A 22144-nucleotide genomic window follows, 5' to 3' on the forward strand; every position below is an offset into this window, starting at 1 on the left:
ATCGACTCCAACTCATTCCCAAGGTGCCTAGCCTAGGTCAGAAAAGGCATCCTCTTCAAGCCAATCTCCTCTGCACTGATGGCGGTATGATAAGGTCGCGAGCTTTGCTGAAACGAGAGCGCGCTTCCTGAAGCACAATAACAACAATGCACGGGATCTCATCTGAGGCACCCATGCACCATGAGATTGTCCACCATGCCGCCATGATGCGTTGGTGGTTCGACGACTCACGGAGCCCCCTTTTCTGTTGTTAGACTGTCGATAGACCAGATCTGTGGCGCACACGGCTGGGAGTCAAAGTCGCGTCAAACGTCAGGTGTAGCCCAGCAGCCATGGCCCATGAGGCAAGGGTAAGGCTGCTTTTTCGGTAATCTGCGACTCGCCCCTTTGAGTTTGGGTGAAAGGGCGTGCAATGGAGTGGTGGCTTGTTGAAGCAGTGTTAGCATCATGTGTCAAATCTCGTGCTCACCGTGCCCACTGTGCTCAGCGAGTCCCAATTCAACCTGGTTTAAGCGAGAGTTGGTGCCGCTGAGGCCCAAACCGGCGGAGTGACACACACCAAGGCGACCACGACGATCCAGTCACGCCCGAGTGGCTCTTTTCGGGGGCCTGGATCAGGCTGGTGGGTTCACTCTGGGCTGGCTTCGTTGAGTTCCCCCGCCCGTGAAACTCTGCCATCATCTGCTTTCCAGGCGTCAGGTTGGCTTTTGTCCACTATCGCCTCCCTTGGAACGCCAATCACGCCCTCATCTCCCCGCCCAAACACTCTTTGGTCAAGTCCATGCCTCTTCCGAGTCCTCCCTTGCTTCCAGAGAGTCGATAGTTCTTCTGCGGCGGGGACTGGCCCTCGCTTAGCTCGTCCATGGCCCCCAGGGAAGGCGACCTGGCCTTGACCGTGTCGCTTGCTGAATGGTCCCCGAGCGAGCCCTGCTCCACCAAATAGAACCCCCCTCGCTTCTCGTTGTCCACCTTTTGATCAGTGGTCAGTCTTGGGCAGAGAACCATTCCTCCCCAGAATCTTCTTTCAGCCGCATGGCATCCCAAAAGTTGGGCCGTCGAATGATTTCGCTCTCCCCCTTTGTCTCGTCCCCCCCTTTGGGGCATGGTGCTTGTGGACCCCATTCCACCGTGAACGTGGCTAACTAGGATTGAGTCCGAGAATGTCATGGGCTAACAGGTCCTCTCGAACCACACCGATGTTGGTTCATGGCCTAGATGCACACGTTCGTGTCCTTTTGCCCAGCCTAATGCGAAGTTCAAGAAGGCACCTTTTCCCAGCTTCCCCTCTATCAGCCCTTTCTACTGTTCCTCCTTGTTCCTGACAGTTGCTACTCGAATATTCCCAGTCGTCGTCTCTCTGAGGTACCTCACCAAACAACAACACTCGTGCCCTACGTCATGGAGCAACTGAGTGCCCTTTCCTCGCATGACCCGCGTTGCTTTGCCTCTAAGCCTCAGCCTCAACCCCAGACCCAGCCAGAGACGGCTTCTCAGTCTGCTGCCAGGTTGCTATTCAAATCACACTGGAAGTTGAACACAGAATCATCTCGTGAGGAGCCCAGATTACGGAGGCTGTTGGGCCACATATCAGTGTACGACCGCACGAGGACGTTTGCACAAGCAGAAGAACAGACACAGCCGTCGGAAGAGACAAGGCCGGAACCAAACGAACTGTCTACCTACATCCAACAACACCAAGTACCTTCTTTCAAAGAATTCCAGGCAGCCCTCGAAGCCCAGCTGGCAACCATTGCGCAAATCCGAGCAGCCGCGGAACAATACAACAACGCCGAGGAGTACAACAGCGACGAAGAAGAGGAAGATGACAGCGACTACGACAGCTGCGACGGCGATTGGTCTGACGAGGAGGACACCTCAGCCGAGAGCGATGACAGCTGCACGGACTACGAAAGCGAGGGCCAACGCTCCGAATGCTCCAGTCCCACTTTCGACTCGGCGGACGCCAAGTATGGCCAGGACGAGTCGGAGGAGGACGACGATGTCTGGGCCATTCGGCCTCTTATACCCCTTGTGAGCAATCGCTCGGCAGATTCGGGATAGGGCTGAGATCCGGGGAATCATGGGCACTATCTTTTTCAGCTTCTCGTGTTTGGTTCTTGGCGTGGAGTCTTGTCGGTCATAGGTCTCATGGTGTCTCGACCCAGGCGGACACATGAAAAAAAGGGAGGGCATATTATTGGATTGGGAGAAAGGAACTTTATGTTTGGCAGATGGAGTTTTTTTTCTGTGATACCCAAAAAGGTGGATTTGAAAATATGTACAAGGCGAAATGAATCCTCGTGCTCGTCAGATAGCTGAACGGCACATCATGAACTTTGCAGACACTCAGTCGTGCATTTTTATCTTGCCATCTTGTTCTCCATGGGAATTCTTCGTGTCGATCTTGAACGCCAAAGCTCATCATGTTTAACCAGCCAACTGAGGCAACCTTGTGTCGGGTCTGCCGCTGTAACTCCACGGTCGCCTTGCCCGAAGAATCCTTGCACCCTCAAACTCAAAGTATTGTTGAACGCCCTTCCTTTATTAAATCGTTGTACCCTGATACCATTCCGTGGGAGCGCAGTCTAATGCTTGCTGCCTAACGTCTGGTTATATTCCGAGCTCTCCGAGAACCATTTGGTGCTGTCGAGGGTCGAGTTGCGCTTGACGAAGCGGCTGTTCATCCGTCCGCCTGATCGGGCAGCCTGAGAGGAGGATCACCTTGTCAGCCTTGGATCTTGGCAGAGAGTTTACGCGAGAGGAGGGGGGAGAAAGGTAAAAGGCATCAAGGTGGGTTATATGTGCGAAGCAAAGAGAGCCAGGGTCGCTAAGACTTACCCCATATGCCACAGCTCCTGCGGTCCCAACAGTCGCCACGGTGAAGATCCCTCGCATGAATTGTCTGTCCTTGGGGGTCATGCTTGGGTGGGCTGAATGTCCGACGGCTGTCGAGGCATATCGAGCCGGGGAGGTGAGGCGGGGGCCCATGGCCGTGACGAAGCGTCGTGAGATGATTTGACGAGCAGCAGCGTTCATTTTGGCGGTTTGTTGGAGGGGAATACTTGTAGAGAGAGAGAGAAGTGATCGTGACTCTGGTGAGACTGTTGGGGGAGGAGATGGGAAATGTTTCTGGCTTTTGTTTCGACGAAGCACTCTTTTACAAAGATGCAGATTGAGTTGAGATGTGTTGGTGTGATCTTGACCTACCGTGGATTCCATTGCAGGCTCATGACGGCTTTTAACTGTTCTGTGATCTGTTCTGCCCATGGCCAGGCACCATCTACGTGCCCGACTTCACCCATTGGGCGGTGGGAAGGTGTTGTTCCTCTCGACCATCAGCATACGGCAATCGATATTCAGGAACCCAGAACTCAAAGATGCTCAGGTGTAGGGTGATCGCATCACCAGCTCGCAGGCAAAGAACAAGAGTTTCTCTGGTGACAGAAAGTGATCGACGACGGCGGCCTCCGTGAGGCACATGGGAGACGGTGTGCCCTGGGCGGGAAGTGCCAGGTTGGGCGACTACTGTACCAAAGCGAGAGAATGGGGGGACTGAGGGAGGATTGACTGGTCGATCCAACGGCAGGGGAAAGAATCAGACCCCACCGGGACAGTCAGGCCACGGAGATTTATTCGCGTCATATACAGCTGCTTTCCAGACATTTTGCCGCGTCATGGCTGTCATTACAACAACCAGCAGTAGGTCTCATGCCCGGGAGTCTGGAACAATCTCCGCGTGGGTCCAGGCCCGGCCAGTGTTTTGTACCGGTAACGCTGATACCGCTAGCAAGGTGCAGCGCAGATCAGAGCACGATCAGTGGCCGATACCGTACAGCTAGTGGCTTGGCAATACGGCGACCGGGGGGAAGTGGTCTGACTGAGGGGCTCCTTACTCACGCTCTGGCAGCAGCAAACACCCTCCTTGCTGGAATTCTCCGGACTTCCTGTGCCGAGTCCCAACGTCGTCACTCGACTTACTTCTTCTACAACACGCAACTCCACCGCCAAAATTCCCTCTTAACATCGTCATCGTGGCCTGACACCCTCCTCTCCTCGAACACTACCGCCCCAACTCGACCACGACCTGCCCACCGTTAGTGCTGAACGATTGTCTCGATTTCGGCCTGAAGCGAGGACAGCGCCGACAGAGACTGGTAGACAACCTCCCGATTAAGCGCCTTGTGGGTTGATTCGGACACCGCGAAACGGTAATCTTTCGGACCTCGACGGTCCTGTTGTGTGAACAGAGCCTGAAACCAAGGGAAACAACTGCTTCAGTGGGATAAGGCACGGCCATGTCAGTAGTGGACACAATGCCCTTCCGGCAGCTGTTCCACCAGCCTGAGGGCTCTCCTGACTTTCACGGGCAACACGCATTTCAAAGTCAGCATCCCCAGCTTGCCATCGTCGACCCCGACTCCATCGATTTCACCGGGTGGCATGAGATGGACTTCACCACTACTCCGCTCACGACCTCGTCACGGGGGACGCTGGACGCACACCCAGCCCTCCACCAAAAATACTCGTCCGCCATGGACAGAGATCAGGATCCGCTGGCGTATCTTCGCTCTTCCAATCACCGGCAGGGGTCGACAGGTAGCCTGATCACCTCTTCTTCCCATCAACAGTCTCCCGAACCACGGAGACCCTCAGGAGACATGTACTCTAACACCCAATATTCCTACTCTCAGCTTCTCAACATGGAGGCAAATCTTCCACCCATGGATCAGTCGAGCCTCACCAGCTCACGCGCTGATGACGATGCAACTATGCTAAACAACGACAACAGTCTCACGACAACATTATCAGCTTCTGACTCTCTCAACACCAGCCGCTCCATCACCAACCTGGATCCTATCGCGGCTTCGATAGCATCCAAGACAGACTCGACCGAGAAGCTCTGCCCTCTAATTGCAGGCCAAGTAGACAGCTGCCAGCCACAACGCTGTGGCCCAGACGCACCGTGCATGAACTTCACCACCCTGCCACCCATTGAGGAGTGCACATCCGTCCCCTGTATAACAGGGTCGACGACCTCGCCCAGTGAGACCATGATCAGCAACGACAGCATGTCTGTCGAGCTGCATCAGCGGCCCAGCATGAGCGGGAGGACCAGCACGACAGCCACCTCTCGCTCTTCAGCTACTCGACGCTCATCAAGCTCTACCACTGCAACCACCGAACAACCCGACACCGTGCCTCTACCTCCTCGAAGAACATCTGCTGGTGCCGCGGCGCGCCGTCAAAACCGAACAAGCCCGACCATGACCACGGCAGCGTCATTGGCCTCGGACGACGAGGACGATGAGCAGCCGACCACGAAGTCCACGGCTCCATCCAAAGCGGACGCCAAACAACGGGCCAAACAAGCCCACTCGCTCGTAGAACGCAAATATCGCGAAAATCTCAATGCGAAAATTTCCCAGCTGCACAATACACTTCAAGCGTCTCACTACGGCCCTAAAGTGGGCGAGGACGGTGAAGTCGAAGCCGCGACTGCGGCCAACGGACTTCCTCCTCCCAAAGTGCGCAAGAGCGATGTGCTGACCGAGGCGATGAACTACGTGAACCAGACCGAAGTTGAAATGCGACACATGGAAAATGAAATCCACAGACTGACCGAAAGAGTACGAGTATTGGAGAAGCTGGTGCGTTGCGAAGATTGCAGTCTGCTCAAGCAGATGGTGAACCTTCAGGTTCAAGCGGTCTAAATTTCAGACCAACGAGGAACAGAAAAAAAAAACCAGAAAGAAAAAAAAAACACCTGTGAAAGTATCCAAAAATCCATCTACAAATATCACACCCAGTGTGTCTCTCCATACTTGCGGCGCTTGACCTGACGGCAGCGACGCAAGGGATCTTTGTGCTGCTGCGGATGCATAGCATCCATCTGTCCGCTCTACCGAATGTTTTGCGCGCGATTGGAATTTTCTGTCCGTTTCCAGCGAACAAGTACTATCAACTTCTGGTTAGGAATTTTCGGTGCTCGTGGGGTCGGCGGGCTGCAAGAGCCATAGGGGCGGCATGGGTCCTTAAGCTGATGAAGTGTTGGTGATTGAATGTTCCCCCGCTTGCAAACAAAGTGTTGGGTCGAGCAAAACTGTCCATTTTTTGATGCGTGGTTATTTTTGAACAAACGAGAGGTGCTCCGTACAAATGAGAAACCGATTTGCCATCACATCTAAGTCTTACGAATTAGAGATGCACGAGCCAGCGGGGATGATGCGTGGCTAGGCCGTGGTGAGTGAACGTGTTATGCTCATGTTATGGATACCCGTTTTACATTAGGTAGTCTATCTGTCCTCGCACATACGCAATGACGAACGAAGACACGGCATGATTTGAAACCCGCGACCCTTGAATAGAGACTTCCAATCAAGGAAGCGGACGCATGACAAGGATCAACAATGTACTGTACTCCGTACTCCGTACAAGTGACGATTTTTCATTATGATGGTTATTTTTATCTACTCCATTCGTCGCCGTCTGGAGCTACAAAAGGACCGAAAGACTTGGGGGGGTAGGGGGTGGAATTAATTACGAGGCGTTTTTTTTTATATCCCAATGCAAAACCGGGTTCCGAATTCCTCCAATTTAAACAATGCACACAATGCAAAACCCCCCCAACAATGGACTCCCTTTTCGCAAAAAACGGATCCGCAACATGCGTGCTTTCCCTCCTTCTCCTTGTCTTTTTCTCTTGTCTTCTCCGGGTCGGTAAGAGTTTGGAGGTGTCTTTGAAATGGTTTTGTTGCGGAGGAGGAGCAGGAGCAGGAAGAGCAGGATGTGGTCGGTGTGGTATTTGGATCCCAACCCAAGCCTCTTTCCCGATCAAATGAGAGATGAAGAATGAACATTGAGAACCATAACCACCACCATCAAACACACCCCCTCCTCCTCTTCCTCTTGCCCCATCCCTCCAAACACCTCCTCGCTCCGCACGGGTTTCATCGCGCGAGAAAACTCCTTTGGCGAGTCAGTTCAGACTACTCGATCTCGATCCGCACGCCCGCGCCCTTGAGCGCCGCCATGTCCTCGAGGCTGCGCTTGGGCAGGTCGATGCGCAGCAGGCCGCCCTCGAGCCGGGCCTTGAGCTCCTTCATCTCGACGTCCTCGGGCAGGGTGAAGGTGCGGCGCCAGGCGCCCACGCGCCGCTCGGACAGCAGGATCGTCGGCGTCGAGTCCGCCAGCGCCTCCTCCTCCATCGTCTCGTGCGACTTCTCGCGCTGCAGGGGCCCGCCGTCAGTCTCTTCTTGTTGAGGCTGTGATCATAAAGATAGGGTTAGGAATTGGGTTTTTTGTGTTATTGGATTGGACGAAGGAGTGAGAGTTTTTGGGGGGGGGAGGAAGTGTAGTCAACGCCAGGGTGATTTCAGTGGGTTGTGGACAACAAAAACGTACCTTGCCGTGGCCTGCCTCGGTGGCCCATCCCTCGCCCTCGCCCTCCCACACGCGCTTTCCTTCCTCCTGGTCCAGCAGGCCGATGTTCTTGGGCCGGGTGGCCACGCCCTGGACGAGCAGGGTGTGCGGGCTCATCCACGTGATCACCAGGTCGCTCTTGTTCTCCTCCGTGACGCCGGGCGTCTCGATCTCAATGTGGTACGCGCGCAGCGTCTCGCGGATGTCCGTGGCCGGGGCGAACGCGGTGTCCGACTTGGGCGCGGCCACGCTGCCGGGGGCGTGGGGCCCCTTGAAGTGCGACTGCAGCGTCGCCTGGTGCAGCGAGGTGCGCGGGAACTGGAAGTGCGACGGCTGCGACGGGTGTGGCTGCACCGGGTGCTCTGGGTGGCCGAGGCTGGCGGACACCGGGTCCGTCTCGATCAGGCGGATCACGTAGTTGGAGGGCACTGAGTACGGAAGGCCAGGCATGTTTGTTTTGGTGGTGGTTTGTGACTTTATTAAATTCCTCTCTTGTAGGGGTGGGATCAATGAAGCGGGTGGAAAATCAGTTGCGATCCCTTTTTTTTTTTTTTTCAACCAGATCAAGGAAACTTCGAAAACCCCTTTGGAAGGGTGTGTTTTTGGTGTTTTCTGAATGTGTGTCGAGATACTCCTATGGGCAAGTCTCCAGCTCGAAAGGGCGAACGTGGATGGTTTTATATCTCTAGGTCAGCAAGGTTTCAATGGGGGGCCCATTACCAACTCTGCATTGCGTGCGCTTGCTTCCCTACACCCGGATCGACTGGATGTTTACCCATTGACCAGCTTTCTCATGGGATGAGCTCAACCCCGAATCGAGCGACCCGTTGATCGACGCGCCCCGTGCACACCTTCTGATGTGAAAAAAGGTGCATAGCACGCACACACACGTGAGGAGGGGTTACTGTGTTGGGACTCGTGTGCAGCCAGGGGGACCACGCAAAAAAGGGTATGCCGTCAAGCTGCTTAGGCGACGATGACTGGATCATGACATTGTGTATCCCTGTTGCACGCCGTGCATGTGCGTCCTTGTGCAAGTATCATACGATGGTCCACCGAGGGACTAGAACTCTCGCCTATGGCGGCACTCGGCGGGACCAGGTGCGCAGGTAAGATCTCATGATGAGGAAGTGATCAATGCGGGGAAATCGTAATGATTGAGCGCGAAAAAAAGAGTCACAGTGGTGGTACGGAAGCATCCTTTGCAGTAGTACCACTCCGTACAAGTCCTGGGAATGCCCCGAGTGGTGGCTGTGCGCAATACTAGCAGGACGAGTTGGGTTCCAGCCCAGCCCATTGCTGACGGGTGTTTGATAAGGGCATCGGTCTCGTCCGGGCAAACGAGATAATCCGGTACCGGACACAGGGAAGAACTCGCTACTACAAGTAGGTACCTACTAAGTCCTCCGTCGTACGAGGTGCTTTCCACGAAACGCAACCAAGGGCTCGCGAAGCTCTGCCTGGTGGTGCTGTGGCACTTACCAAGGCCATGCAGAACGTTGCGTATGTCTGTCCCCCTCTTTTCTCCCAAGGGCCAGCATTACTAAGACCGCTGGACAGGCGGAGAGGCCAAAAGCAGGAGGTCAGAAATGGAAAGTTACTCAGGTGGTGGTGTGATGTTTCTGATTAAAGTGCGCACGGGAAGCCGTACCGAGTACCACTAATCATTACTGGTGCCAATCCTTGCGTTTGGCTTGTCCTTCGCTTAGAGGATTGGCGTTCGGGCCATCGTAGATCCGTGCTTGAGGGGGCTTCCGCCCGTGCCAAGCTCCCACGCGCCCCTTTAACGGGAGAGCCTCGCAGAGCCTTGTCGAGCCTCGCCAAGTGGCCGACTACATACCCGCCGAGTAAGGCATGAATGGTGTCAAGCAATCTGAGAGGCGGTGACTAAGGATGCTGCCTCTGGGCGAGGAAAAACCGTCAAATTGGAGAAGTAGCCAAGGACAAGGGCCACATAGATACCAACCTCCCCCAGAAACTCACGTTGAAGCCGGGCAGTGTGAATTGACGGACGAGTCTCTTCATCTCCTCTCGAAAAGCCCCTTATACTGGAGTGCACGCTGCAGGCAGACGAAGTAATGTTTTTCAAACTCATTATTGATCTAAATCGTCGGAAATGAGGATCCCATTTTGCGGGGAAGAAAAGGCCCTCTCGTCACTCAAGCCAGCCGTCATTACCCTGTCCCCCAACCTTTCGTAGTGCCGTGTATTCCCCCTCCCCCCGTGGTGCCCATGGTGTCCCTGTTATCCTGGGTGTCCCGAACGCCTCAGTGCCCCCAAATACTATATACATGCTTTTGCACCCATTGGAATCCTCATTGCTATAACATCGTGGGGGCATATTGTGACCGTCTCACATGCTGCCTCCCTTCAAAGATGGCTGTTCCGTGCCGCCATGTCAGAGATAAGTTCGGCGTGCATGATATCCGCCAGTTGGTTCGCGGCGCCCTTCTCCAGACTCAGCTTCCGCCGTGTCTGGGCGGGCTCTTCGACGAGGCCATATCTCTCCTCCAAGTTCTCTTCGGGAAGTACACTCTGACAGTTGCACTTGTTGTGGTGACCGTAGTGGGGACATCGGGCGCCCTCCTTGACGATCATCTGCACCGGGGTCACAGTGCCGCTTTTGTGGTGTTCCTGGGCGACGACGCCGACCGGGCAGAGACACGAGTGTCGTCTTTTGTGGTGAGGCGATGGCGGAGGGGTGAGGTCCTTGGGCATGGCGATATCGGGACAGAACCCATCCCATTCCTCCTCGCTCGAGGAGCACTCGTGGTCGAGGGAAAAGCGACGTTCTTGAGAGGTTCGTCGCAAGTGGCATCGAGCACAGTAGTGCGGCCCGGCGCTACTGGCCGAGGACAGTCTCCTCAAGATTGGGTGCATTGGCTGGCCTGCAAATCTTCGTCAGTCACAATGTTACGAGGTTGCATTCGCAGGAGAGAGGAGAACATACTCGGTGATTGAGGACTGTCAGAACCACCCGTCCTTCCACGTGATGGGAGGGAGGCGAGAGGAAACATTCCGTTGAACTGATCGTACTGGACCATTTCGGGCAATTGTAACACAAAGGTGTGTGGGTTGATCTTGGGTTGACCTGACTGAGGACTTTGATAAATTTCTGCCTGTTTGTTTGGATCGGTAGAGTGATGAGAAGCAAAGGAGTCGGAGACCTCCTCTTGATAGCATTTTATGGAATCCATAATCACAGCATGGCAATGCAGATGGGGTTCCGCTCCGCTGTGCTCAGGCTCGTTTTCCCGTCCAGCCAGCTTAGTGGTCGGGAGGATTCTCGACATGCACAGCATCTGGTGACGGCCGGGCAGATCAGAGGAGGATTGGGTAACGGTGGGGGCACCTGATCGATCAACCCACGAAAACGCCATGGCGGCGCCTATGAAACGCTGGGCCCCTAACTCGATGAGGGCTCTGGGCGTGGCCATTAGGGATGGGCGCCCCCCGGAAGCCGCCGTGGTCGAGGCCTCTGGGTGCTTCTCGGCACGACTTCAACCCAAGAAGCCCGATCCACCCGTCACGCCACATTTGCCTTTTCGCCCACTGTAAATGGCTCTTGGTGGTCATGCCAGCGTCAGATCTTGTGTCGAAAGGGACAGGTCGTGTTCACCGTCGCTTGAATAGTCTTGGTTTCAAGATCTGAATGACGGTATTCATCGCAAAAATATGCGACAGATGAGGATCTCGACGTCGGTATGCTTTGAAATCATCTCAGCAGATGGACGAAGACCGTTCTGATCCTTCGTGTGCGTTTTCAAGACGATACGCACACTTAGGCTGCAGCAAGACATATCCTAGCAACTGTTCATCCACGATGTCATGCAGGTTGTTGCGAGGTATCACGCGTGGTATTGTTGGATCTCCAGGAGTTCCTTCGTCTTCCCGAGACATCTGGGAGCCGGTGCGTTACGACGACGGCAAGGATGCCAACCAGATTCCTGAGGCATGGACGAGGAGCAAGACACTAGTCATGCGTCCTTTTCGCGTCTATCGGCCTCAGGAAGCTCACCCCCAAGGCCGCCCGTGGTCTGCTCAATGGAGGATTGTATCAAGGAGCTACCTGCTTCAATCGGCAATACTCAGAAGCCCGTACGCACCCCCGCAAATCCACAAAGCAGCTCGTCAGTGGCAGCTTCGAGTGCGTCCCAGAATGCCGGGATCAGAGGCACCATTGCACTCGGTAAGTGTGACTCGCGGCGTCGGAGAATGGGGAGAGTCGTAACTTTGGCCATCCTTAGAGCGCAACCTGAAGCCGTCTCCTGACACCCCAACCAAGTTTACGAGGTGTTGATCTCAGATTCTGCCTCTCATCGAGTCCGTCTCTGTTTGAGAGGGCACATGCTTGGAAAGACGCTGCATGACACTCCACTTTCTGTTCAGGATTGATTTCCAGCCGAGCTACCTCCATGACGTCTGTTCGACATGATGTTCATGTTCATGGTTTGATGGTATCTTGGTCATTCGTGACACTGGAACAAACAGGTGTTACTTTTGCCGTGCGCCCATTTCGTCAGTTAGCGAGGGTGGACTGGGACAAGACGGGTGGTATGTTTGATTGTTCCGTATCTCAGAGAGAAGGAAGGTGACTCGATCAACTTTTTTCAACAGCTTCACCCCGAGCTTCTCCGGTTGTTTTTGTTTGTCGTTCTTGTAATTGTCGCGGATGACATCTTCAATTCCTCTACACAAGTCATGAAAATAGCGCGAATGTTATTCGAGGGGTGTCCATATGTTGAGCTCTGGGGAGGACGAAGTTGGGTTGTAAGATGACATTCTTGTGCATGTGCCGTTATCTCGTACGGTCTCGTCCGACATCCCCAACTTATTGAGCACATTACACGCGCAGGAGGATAAGGACGTCTTCTTCCTTTACTAGCTATTCTAACTAGCTGCCCGCAATAACTCGACTTCGGAACTCGGCACCTGCAAACAATACCAAGTGTGGCGACTTCCAAGAGATATCAAGCTCCAAGAATGAACTTGGGTAATGTCTTCACCCTCACGTCGCCACTAGAAAGTTGTATCCTGACTCGACCCCCAGACGTATGATAGTGGTTGAATGGTCCTTATGAGGCATAGATCCGTTTTTGGGCTAAGATCAATGTACCCCAGAATTAACTTCGGGCCTTTCACTCTCATTGGAAGACGAGACACTACCAAATCACACCCTAGTCCGGTTAAGTCTGAAGGATATGTTATATTCCGTGCTAGCTTGAATGCAGGAGAGAGGGCACAAATGGACAATCAGGCACTTTTGTTCTGGTTTGAAATGGATGCTATTACAGGACCACGGGGACTATCTGAGGAACCATGATAGATATCCGTCCATGATGTTACTTGTACAGGCCGGTGCAAGGCTGTGGACTTTTTGATTTTTGATGTTTTTTGAGACCCCAAACTAGAAACTTCGCGCCAAACACCATTCATGCTTGTGAAGGAATGTCACTCGAGTCGCCATGAGGTTTTTCTGGGATAAGGAACGTGGAAACAGCAGGGAGAGCTTGCACTGTTGGATAGTGGTTGAAGGTGCAGTGCGAGTGAGAAATGTCGTGATTTGTGGCTAGATGTAGTGTCAGACCTCGGTTGAATAGATGACCCCGTGAAATCCTGCTATTAACTGCTTTTCGCCTCGTGACTTGTGTGCTTTTACTCCTGGCTGATCTCAATCCTCTTCGCCGTCTTCTGCTTTGTTAGCTTCGGAACGACGATGCTCAGAATTCCGTTCTTCATGCTGGCCTTGACCTTCTCGTGGTCGACTGGGTTGGGGAAGGAGAACGAGCGGGCGAATTCGCCGACGCTGCGTTCTGAGACCCAATAGGTGTGCTGTGGTTCGGCCTTTGCAACTTCCTTGGAGCCAGTCGTGGCCACTTCTTTGCTGCCAGACGCGGCTTCTTCTTTCTTGCCCTCGCCGTTGGCCTCGCTTGGTTTGGTTCCCTCCTCTCTGAAGGTCTCCGTTTTGCCTTTCACCGTGAGAGTCTGTTCGTCGGCAAACTCGATGACGACATCCTTTTGGTCGATTCCAGGCAGTTCCCCCTCCAGAATGTAGCTGTCTTTGGCTTCCTTGACGTCGAATTTGGGTGCGAAGGTCCGAGATGCGTTGTCAGACAGCTTCTGGAGCTCAGAGAAGGTGTCGTTGAAGAGGTTGAAGAATGGGCCCATGTCGGAGCGGTAGGGGCCGAATGAAGATGGGATGCGTGGGAAGAGAGCCATGTTTCTTGTTTGAGTTCGCTTTGGCTTGGAGATGCCGAAGATTGCTGGAGTTACGCGGTGTGGAAATTTTCGAAGGGTATTAGACATGAAGTGTTCTGATCTGATCTGGTCTGCTGAAAGACAGTCTGAAGAGGGAGAGATGGTGTGTGATTTATAGACCTGAAGACCGGAGTACGAGACCACATTCTGTGGAACTCAGCTTGACGACACCGAGTGAACCGAAATATGCAGAAATGGCGTGAGGCTTCTAGAGACTTCAAACGATTCCGCTTTGGGACTCTCGAACCTGTCACTTCTCGAATGGTGTTGCTCACAACGATGCCACTGGCCCCGCAACGGTTGCGCTGATCTGACCTTCTGCTGAGCATCGCAGTTTGCCAGTGAGGTTTCCATCATGTGAAGCGAAATCAGGGGAGAATGTGGCGTCATTACAAGTATTGACCCATAGATGTGTCTGGAAATTTCCGGCAGTGGCTCTAAAAGGACGCAGTGGGCTCTAGGCGTTGCACGGCGGTGGCTAGGCGGCAAGCTCCCCCGCACCCAGACTTCTAGGCACACCTGCGGCTGCCGCCCACTATTGGACAGGATATTGTCGGCACTGGCTGCGGGACGCCACAAAGTGTCCCCTGCGGATCATTGCTCCGGTCATTACAATCTTCAATCATCATGATACCACCAGAACGACTTCAGGCTGCACCGTTGAACATCAAACAGGAACTCAGCGGAAGTTTGCAGAAACAGCCGCACTCTTCTCGCTGCCAGGATCTGGCACAACTTACTTCCCTGGCGCTGGTTCACATGGACTGCTCCATGCAACTTCTAGCCAATCTGATGAACCAGCCTCCTCCGTCTTTACCGGCGTCATCCACACCTCGACACTTCCGCCAGTGTTCCTATCAACTAATGGCCACCTACTACTTGTAGGTACACTAGCAGTGACAAGCTGTCCTCTGACACTTTCCCCAGTCTTTCCGACACCAACCTCCCTGGATTGGGTACTGTGTTGCCTCCTTCTGACGGCCAAGAAGAGGCAGAATGGACCGTCAAGGTTCATGCTTCTTGATCGCCAGGGATCATCATACCTGCAGAAAGCCCGTTCTGTCCGTACGCTTACATTGACGGCTCCGCAGCTTTATTCGAGTTCAAACTTCTCATTTGATGGTATCCTACATTTCACACACGCAAGACCTCTCCACAAATACCGTTGCCATCGAATCCATATTCTAACCACCCGAGGAATTGTCATTCCCTAAACAAATCATAATTGGGATCAGCTGAGACTGTCGTCAAGATGAGGACCTGTTGCCACCAGTTATGGCAGCGGTAGTGGATGACGCGATTGTGTCTTTTTGGCAGTGTCCCAGTAGGTGGAAATGTCCCTGGGTGGTGGGCCGAATAAGGTAGTGGCGTCTGATGCAGCATGGGCTCCATTATGCGGTATGGAGCATAGCGAAATCCGAGTCACCAGCTAGAGATTGATTGCCCATTCTGATGGCTGTTCGGTCAAAGACAAAGAGCTGGAATCCATCGCCGAAAGGAGAAGGACTGAGTCGCAGTCGAGGTTCCATGGCTGGATGCGTGCGGCCTTTGCAAACGTGAGATCAAGATCACCAAAGCCGCAAGATAACATTACGGAGACAGGGAAGGTATGCAGCAAAGTTCCTGGTGATTGTTTCTGCGAAAAGACACCGTACCGAACGCCACCTACGGAGGAAACTGACTTAGTGACATACAGGATTGAGAACGACTCGACTATGGACAAAGTGCGACAGATCTCTCTGGACAATCACGGCGTGACGAGGTCACAGCCTTTGCGAACACACTCGTTTATGCGGGCACACGAGTCGGTATTTCTTGCTTCATCCTAGAAAGACTACACCGGACGCCTTTAAGCATCGCTCTTAATGATATCCAATTGGCATTAAGCTGGGGTCAACCGATGACACTGATTTACATGACAATACAGACCACGCTTGCTCAAGCACCGAAAGTCGAAAGCGGCACTGAATTGTCCCACAGACTACCTAATCAGAGGAAAGAGTAGCTTGGGACGGCAGACACTAATCAGCATTGATTGCCGGGGGTCTAGATTCCATCCACGCCTTCATGGGACCAAAGAACCAGAGAGCGAACCATACTGGTGACGGTGTGGGGATAGGCCGTCATGTACGGTAATGGTTCCAGTTGGGTCAAGCCAGATTCCTCGATTCATTGGTGGGTGAAACATGTACGCTTTGGATAATGAAGCGTAGTCTCCTTTCATAAGGGCGACGGAATACCCGCATGGGGCCGAAACAATCGAGTGTGTCCGCAAAAAGGTGGATGTCAAAATTAGAAATGCCAGCACGGAATGCAAAATATGGTTGACACCAAGTTAATAACGACAGTAATGACTGGCAAGTTGATTGTGGTTGTTAGACTACCTCCTATTTTCAGCCGGCCAAATCTGGATATCTAGCGCTCTGTCGAATATATCGTTCACAGCCGAGTCGCAGGAATGGCCTACCAACCTGGTTGAGGTGGAACGCGTGGCTGTAATCTGATGCTGCTCCTTCAGGGGCGGCCGTGAAGAGAATAGGGCTCTTCCGTAGAATTCAATGTATTAGTACTATATTTGGTAAAAGTCACAAACAGCCACTCCAAGATGGCTTTTATCCCGCTGGTTGATGCTGTAACCCTAACCTACCATCAAAGGTTCTCTCGTATCACCGTTGTGGCCCTGGGACATCCTCGCTTAACGCACCACAAAAACCTGGAAATCGCTCTGAAACACACAAGATGGTTGCAAATACCGGCTCCGCTCTGCGAGTTCGACGCCCAAGTCGGTTATTTCTCGACGTCTTCTGGGAAGGGACCCAGACCTGGCCAGCCGGTTTGTGTGTCGCTGCTCTTCTTGCTGGCCTGAGAGATGGTCGATTCCCTTCTTGGCGGCTCGGGCTCTTTTCCTTTCGACACTGATTCTTGTCTTGGTGCCTGTGGTGCGCCTGAGTCGGTGGATCCGCTGCCTTTTCTCGGAGCTTCTGGTGCACCCGATGCGTAAGTACCAAGACCTGGCCAACCCCAGGTGTCGTCGAGTTCGTGGGAGTGTTCACCCATATTGTTCTCATTCAGTTTAGATGAGGCCACTGCTTGCAGAGAAGGACTGAGTGAACCGTTGTTGTTCGATTCACCGTTTACGGCGACGGAGCCTTGGTGCTGGGCTTGGCTTTCGCTAGGTAACTTCTCATGTTCGTGGGCAAGCGAATGCCGGATCGAGTCCATGATGTGACTAAGCTTCGAGTCACGCCGGTGATGTTGCGATTCCTCCGCGACCGGGTTTTCTGTGCCGGCCGGAGTTTCTGAGTGGTGGCCGGTGAGTGAGTTCCAACTGATTTTGGTCATTTTTGCGTGTGGTTTGTTGTTGGCAATAGTTGCTTTGGTAGTCGTCAATTCGATCGGTTGTAGAAGTCTTTTGGTTTTTGCTTGGTAGATGGCAAATGGAGACCGGGGCCGAGAGATGATGAGGGCCAATTCCTTTTATATGGCAAAGTCTATCTCTCTTTCGGTCGCGAAGAAGCAATAACACTCGGTAGTATTGGACGGGTATCACGAGGCTTGGCTGACGGACAGATTTGGCTAGAAGGAACCATAATTTCGATGGAATGATGGGTAATGGAAAGAAGATCACGTTACCAGGCTGTGCAAGCCGATTGTCACACCACCGACGTGCCAGTGTTCGGCGGCTATGGCCGAAATCGCGCAAAAGAGGGAAATTCTGACCAATAATTCACCAATCATGAGACCCCATGGGTTGTAAAAAGTTCTAGTACCTCATGAACAGATGGATCATCAGATCTGGACGACATAGCAAGCGACGCGATTGATGTCAAGGAGAAACAAGCAAAGTGAATGATGAGCGGCGACGACATGATAAAATAAATACTGATTGCAATGGAAGGTTTGCCGAGAGATCTCTTACGTCAGCGATTTCAAATGACGAATGACAGACACATTCACATCTCGTGATGCACACCAACACCAAAAAGGAGAAAACAAACAAAATCACCTCACCTACTGATTGTTCTGCGTGTACGTTGTGCCTTTGTCACTTGTCACTCCATGCTCAAGACCTGGTACTTCGATGGAGGTATCCCGCGGTGATGAACAGAGATTCATTGTGTGCAACCTTGGAGTTCCAAAGGAGCTTCAGCGGCCAGGAGCAGAAGATGGCGAGTTACTTCGAAAATATCGTTCAGCAATCCTGCCGGTAGCGCACCAGGATTCACTGGTAAGCATCGCAAGCACTTATACTCTCGCGGCCGCGGTGCCACCGGCATCTCTAGATGCTGTACGGCCGAAATCCTCCTCAGTCCTGGTTAATCTGCATCATAGTGCGTGATTATACAAGTACATCTCCTGCTGAGGATGGACATTACTAAGGTGCGGAAAATGGAATTGGCCTTATCCCTTACCGATATTGTGCTGCCCTGGGAAAGGTTTTACCGACGACATGTGCCCTTCCCGCCGTCCGCGTCGACATGGTCCCTCTTTACCATTCCCGAAAAATTGCCGGCGACTCATTCCTGAGTCGTTCTCTGGTCCGAAACAACGGACCAGTACGACACATTGAAACGGCATACATGCTGAATCCGGAAAAGATCATGATGATAGACCAGCCAGTTCATTATTTGCTATCAAGAAGCCAGCCTCGGCTGTGTGGCGCTAAATCACGATCAGACAGAAACAAACACCCAATTCCCGCGAGACCAGTATGGCCTCAGAAAGCTCCTTGCACCCGCATGGCGCCTTCGACAGAAGGCTCCCACTCGTTCTTGTTCTTGCAATATAGCTCAAAACTCGGTTTGTGGATCTTGTCGAACAGACCCATCTTGATGACTATGTGTGGAAATGTCTCAGTATAACTCGCCAATTCAGATCTGGAGGTATGTCACCAAAGACGCTCACTAGCAACTCACTTTTTACTCCTGGATATCTGGATGAGGTTGACATGATCGGACTGCAAACTCTCGTCAGCCAGTTCCACCAGTATTGCGAAATCAGCAAACAGAGAGCCGAAGTCTTGATTGCGTCGATATCGAGTATCGATCTAGGGGCGGGAGTTGAACTCACCATCCGCATGACCCACAGAACCACCTATGAAGAAGTACTCCGCTATCTGTGTGACGGTCTTGGTAATCTTTGGGTGTGCCGGTTATAGTCACATCGGCGTCAGGGTACATGGCAACGTAGGTCCCAACTGCGAATTCATCAGCGACATGAAGACAATGTGGATGACGAGTCCGTACGAGCGCCACTTTGTCTTCGACAATTCGAGCAATGACAGAAGATCGGCTCGCTTCTCTCGGCGGCAGCGTCTTTCACAGTGACGTGGATGGCACCGCAGTTGCATTGTCCTTTCAAAGGCATTTTGGGTAGGTTATTATTTCTCAGTCAAACGAAAGCTTCGAATTGGTTGCTTGTACTCGACGTTCCTGTCCAAACATCATTTATATAGCGCCCTCGACTTCCAATCATACATGAAGCCAGCTCGCCTGGCGGAGCCGCTGCGCTGTTGCGTCATGTCCTCGGCTGGACCGGTTCGCCAGGTGCCAGAGCATCCCGTCACCAGAGGGTATCTCAGTTCCAAAGGTAGTACAGGGGCGATCGAGTGACAATCGCGTATCCTGGCTCTTTGAATACCCTGTATACTACGAACCTCTGGCGTGGTCTGGCGAAAGTTCTCTACGCGAAATCCTTTTCGCTTGATATGTCAGGAGCTGCTGACGCTGCGCGTCATTGGCCAATCAGGCCCATATCTGGTCTTGGGCGGCCACAGTGGCGGAAGAAATCCATTCCCGTTGTTTAACTACTTGTTTTGTATTTCTGACTTTGCATTGATCGATATCTAGATCAATACCCCTATATCCTCGGCTTGCCACCCTCGCACACGGTTCCGCCACCTCGGTCGAGCCGTGAAACGGAGGTCCCGTTTACCTTATCCGCCGCTACAAGTTCACAGGTGCTACAATGCTCGCCCGCCGAAGCTGATTTGGTCCGAAATCCCAGGGTCGAGGGGCCATCGGCGACAGATCGGAGGACTTTGTCCAGTTGACTCGTCACTGCACGACCTCCGTCATTAGATTGTCCGGCCACCGTGGTGCGTCTTTGCCGTTGCCTCTGGTGCCTACATTATAGCCCGGGCGGACCTGGTCGTTGTCGAACTTGACGATTGGTTTGATGGTGCGCACGACGGCACCGATGGCTTTGGTCTCGCGATCTTCAAAGAACGACGGCTGGAAGATGCTGCCGTTCTTGGCGATCATCTCCATATATCGAGGTATCAGGTAGTTCATGTTGTGGTAACACCTGAGCGCCCAGTAAGTTACTCAGAGTGCCTTTCCCTTAACGAGCAAGACGGGAGTGCAAGGGACGGTGTCAAGGAAAGGACCTCACCTGAAGACTTGTTTTCCGTTTCTCTTCCAGACATCCTGCCAGACCTCCTCGGGATACTCTCCCACCGAATTGGCCAGCCACTGATTGTAGTAGTTCAGCGCGATATCCACCTTGAAACTTCCCCCTTCCTCTGCGCGCCGCATCAAGGCACACAGAATCCCAGTGACGCCGGCAATGCCTGTCATATAGTCGCTGTTGGGGAAGACAGGAGTAACAGGCTCGTTGTTCTTCAACCCCATGGCTTTGCCGAAGCCGGCGGAAATGCCGACGCAGGCGTCGCTAATCTGCTGCCATCCCGAGCGGTAGTCCCAAGGACCATTCCAGCCGTAGCAGTTCTCCCGGACCGAGATGATGCCACGCTCCCGGTCTTTCACCAAGTCGATAATACCTTGTTGGCCAAAGCCATACTTGTCGAGCACCCCCGGTCGGTAGCCTTGAACCACGACGTCCGCCTCTTTGATGAGGTCTCGCAATTTCTCTTTTCCCTCCTCGGTCTTCAGGTCGAGACTGCATTGCCATTTGCCCCAGCTGAGATCAATGTGCAGCGAACTGAAATCTACAAGGTTGGGCGAGGTTACCCGCATGACGCTTGCACCTAGCTCGGCGAGACCTCTAGTCACAGCTGGAGCGGCTATAACGCGTGTCAGATCCACCACCTTGAGCCCCGCGAGAGGCCGGGCGGCCGAAGTCTGAGGGGATGACGGCCACCAAGAAGGCTTCTGCGCAGGGTTGGGAGCAGGATGGATCTCGAAAAGCCCGACATCAGCATTGGCTTTGCCGTGTTCGCTGGCTCGGAAGGAGTCCACAGTCTCTGCTATCACACCGGCTTGCTTGTAGACGTCGGACGCGAGATGTTGCATCTCGGCCGAGTCGATGGTCGCCATCTTCTCGATGAACGGCTGCATCGCTTCCTCCCACGTCTTGAGCTCTGGACGGTCTTCAGGCAGGCCGATGCTGTCGAGCGATGGTTTGGGGTCCATGCTCCCGTGAAGGTGAAAATAGCGGCCGTCTTTCGTCTGGTAGATGTTGGTCACGCAGAGCTTGTACAGGCTCGATCCCATCTTGTGGAAGTCGTAGTTGGGGATCATTTCGTACATCTTCTCCAGGTTCTTGTTCAGCGTGATGGTGTGGTCCGTGTCGGGGTGGATCTGCCAGATCAGCGTCGACATGAAGAACAACTGGGCGTGGTCGGTGTTGATCTCGGCCCCAGCGAGTTCTACGCCGTATTTGCGCCTCACGAGCGCGTAGATGATGCATGCTTCAAAGGCTTTCAGACTTGCCGCGGACTCGGCGAAACGCCAGTTGATGGGGATCGAGGGGAGGTTGCTGCCCTTGAACGTGATGCGCGAGGCAAACTCTCGGGCTTCCTTGGGGACGTCTTTGGCGATCTTCGGATTCTCCAACAAGGCTTCGGTCAGCAGCCTCTTTGATTCTGCAGGAGTGGAATAAGAGGATATGGCATCCGACAGGGACGCGTCGACGCTACCCATGGTGGCTGGTTGTCTACACTATTCTTCTTCTTGATGTACTCTCACGATCCAGTATTGGCTTCTTTCCACTTCCCACCCTGATGGGAACTCCGGTTTTTAAAAGGAAAAGTTATCAAGACGCTCGGTCGTAGATGAGAAAGACTATATGCAACGTTGCCTGGGATGGAGCGACCACACCTCGCGCGTTTTCGCTTCGCTGATACGCCTGGTATTATGGAGCGCGAAGTATTGAGTAGGATCTCACCTCTACCACGCTGGGCGAAGAACCCTCGGCTCAACAGGGGGTAATACCGTCAGGGCGGGTAGACAATGCTTATTTTTCAAGAATCCGTCAATGGAACCCAAGCATGCGAATCCCTGGACGCCCCTGTCGTTTGACTTTCGGGTGTTAGGGGACAACGAACTCCCTCTCATTCTGTGGGGGAATCCGAGCAGCCTCCCAGTTCCCCCCACCTTCAGCATGCGGAGAGGGGTAGAGATGGACCGAGGGAGACGAGGACATGATTGGCACGCTTCGAGTCAATGCCCATGAGTCGAGGAACAGAGGGCTGGTCTGTCCAGATTTTGCCTCGGAATACCTCAAG

The 22144-nt window shown here is 53.3% G+C and overlaps 9 protein-coding genes across 12 annotated transcripts; 4 read left to right on the top strand and 5 right to left on the bottom strand.

Moving 5' to 3' along the window:
* Positions 1-1070: 1070 nt before the first annotated feature.
* On the top strand, positions 1071-2346 carry PV07_03231 (uncharacterized protein). Its single transcript, XM_016389915.1, has one exon. The coding sequence runs from the start codon at positions 1399-1401 to the stop codon at positions 2059-2061; it is 663 nt and encodes a 220-aa protein (XP_016251817.1). The 5' UTR covers positions 1071-1398; the 3' UTR covers positions 2062-2346.
* Positions 2218-3499, bottom strand: PV07_03232 (uncharacterized protein). Its single transcript, XM_016389916.1, has 2 exons — positions 2839-3499; positions 2218-2705 (listed from the first exon to the last, which is right to left on the bottom strand). The coding sequence occupies exons 1-2, from the start codon at positions 3265-3267 to the stop codon at positions 2586-2588; spliced, it is 549 nt and encodes a 182-aa protein (XP_016251818.1). The 5' UTR covers positions 3268-3499; the 3' UTR covers positions 2218-2585.
* Positions 3500-3963: 464 nt separating this feature from the next.
* PV07_03233 (uncharacterized protein) lies at positions 3964-6591 on the top strand. The gene has a single exon (XM_016389917.1). The coding sequence runs from the start codon at positions 4296-4298 to the stop codon at positions 5709-5711; it is 1416 nt and encodes a 471-aa protein (XP_016251819.1). The 5' UTR covers positions 3964-4295; the 3' UTR covers positions 5712-6591.
* PV07_03234 lies at positions 6389-8376 on the bottom strand. 2 transcript variants are annotated; one of them, XM_016389919.1, is made up of 2 exons: positions 7402-8376; positions 6389-7226 (listed from the first exon to the last, which is right to left on the bottom strand). In XM_016389919.1, exons 1-2 carry the CDS (start codon positions 7867-7869, stop codon positions 6987-6989), a joined length of 708 nt encoding a protein of 235 aa, XP_016251821.1. In that variant the 5' UTR covers positions 7870-8376; the 3' UTR covers positions 6389-6986. The 2 variants fall into 2 exon arrangements, with proteins under 2 accessions (XP_016251821.1, XP_016251820.1); XM_016389918.1 differs by having other exon boundaries at positions 6389-7262.
* A 1413-nt stretch (positions 8377-9789) lies between these two features.
* On the bottom strand, positions 9790-11099 carry PV07_03235 (uncharacterized protein; the record flags this gene model as incomplete). The annotated part of the gene is made up of 2 exons (XM_016389920.1): positions 10370-11099; positions 9790-10307 (listed from the first exon to the last, which is right to left on the bottom strand). Exons 1-2 carry the CDS (start codon positions 10854-10856, stop codon positions 9790-9792), a joined length of 1005 nt encoding a protein of 334 aa, XP_016251822.1. The 5' UTR covers positions 10857-11099.
* Positions 11054-13110, top strand: PV07_03236. Of its 2 annotated transcripts, XM_016389922.1 has the most exons (3): positions 11054-11608; positions 11667-12412; positions 12470-13110. In XM_016389922.1, exons 1-2 carry the CDS (start codon positions 11147-11149, stop codon positions 11676-11678), a joined length of 474 nt encoding a protein of 157 aa, XP_016251824.1. In that variant the 5' UTR covers positions 11054-11146; the 3' UTR covers positions 11679-12412; positions 12470-13110. The 2 variants fall into 2 exon arrangements, with proteins under 2 accessions (XP_016251824.1, XP_016251823.1); XM_016389921.1 differs by having other exon boundaries at positions 11054-12412.
* On the bottom strand, positions 12575-13965 carry PV07_03237 (uncharacterized protein). The gene has a single exon (XM_016389923.1). The coding sequence runs from the start codon at positions 13723-13725 to the stop codon at positions 13075-13077; it is 651 nt and encodes a 216-aa protein (XP_016251825.1). The 5' UTR covers positions 13726-13965; the 3' UTR covers positions 12575-13074.
* A 2001-nt stretch (positions 13966-15966) lies between these two features.
* On the bottom strand, positions 15967-17532 carry PV07_03238 (uncharacterized protein). The gene has a single exon (XM_016389924.1). The coding sequence runs from the start codon at positions 17017-17019 to the stop codon at positions 16465-16467; it is 555 nt and encodes a 184-aa protein (XP_016251826.1). The 5' UTR covers positions 17020-17532; the 3' UTR covers positions 15967-16464.
* PV07_03239 lies at positions 17483-20073 on the top strand. Of its 2 annotated transcripts, XM_016389925.1 has the most exons (3): positions 17483-17575; positions 17625-19049; positions 19527-20073. In XM_016389925.1, exon 2 carries the CDS (start codon positions 18156-18158, stop codon positions 18537-18539), a length of 384 nt encoding a protein of 127 aa, XP_016251827.1. In that variant the 5' UTR covers positions 17483-17575; positions 17625-18155; the 3' UTR covers positions 18540-19049; positions 19527-20073. The 2 variants fall into 2 exon arrangements, with proteins under 2 accessions (XP_016251827.1, XP_016251828.1); XM_016389926.1 differs by lacking the exon at positions 19527-20073 and having other exon boundaries at positions 17625-19239.
* The last annotated feature ends 2071 nt before the right edge of the window (positions 20074-22144 follow it).

The sequence above is a fragment of the Cladophialophora immunda genome, assembly GCF_000835495.1.
Source record: "Cladophialophora immunda strain CBS 83496 unplaced genomic scaffold supercont1.2, whole genome shotgun sequence".
Classification (NCBI taxonomy): domain Eukaryota; kingdom Fungi; phylum Ascomycota; class Eurotiomycetes; order Chaetothyriales; family Herpotrichiellaceae; genus Cladophialophora; species Cladophialophora immunda.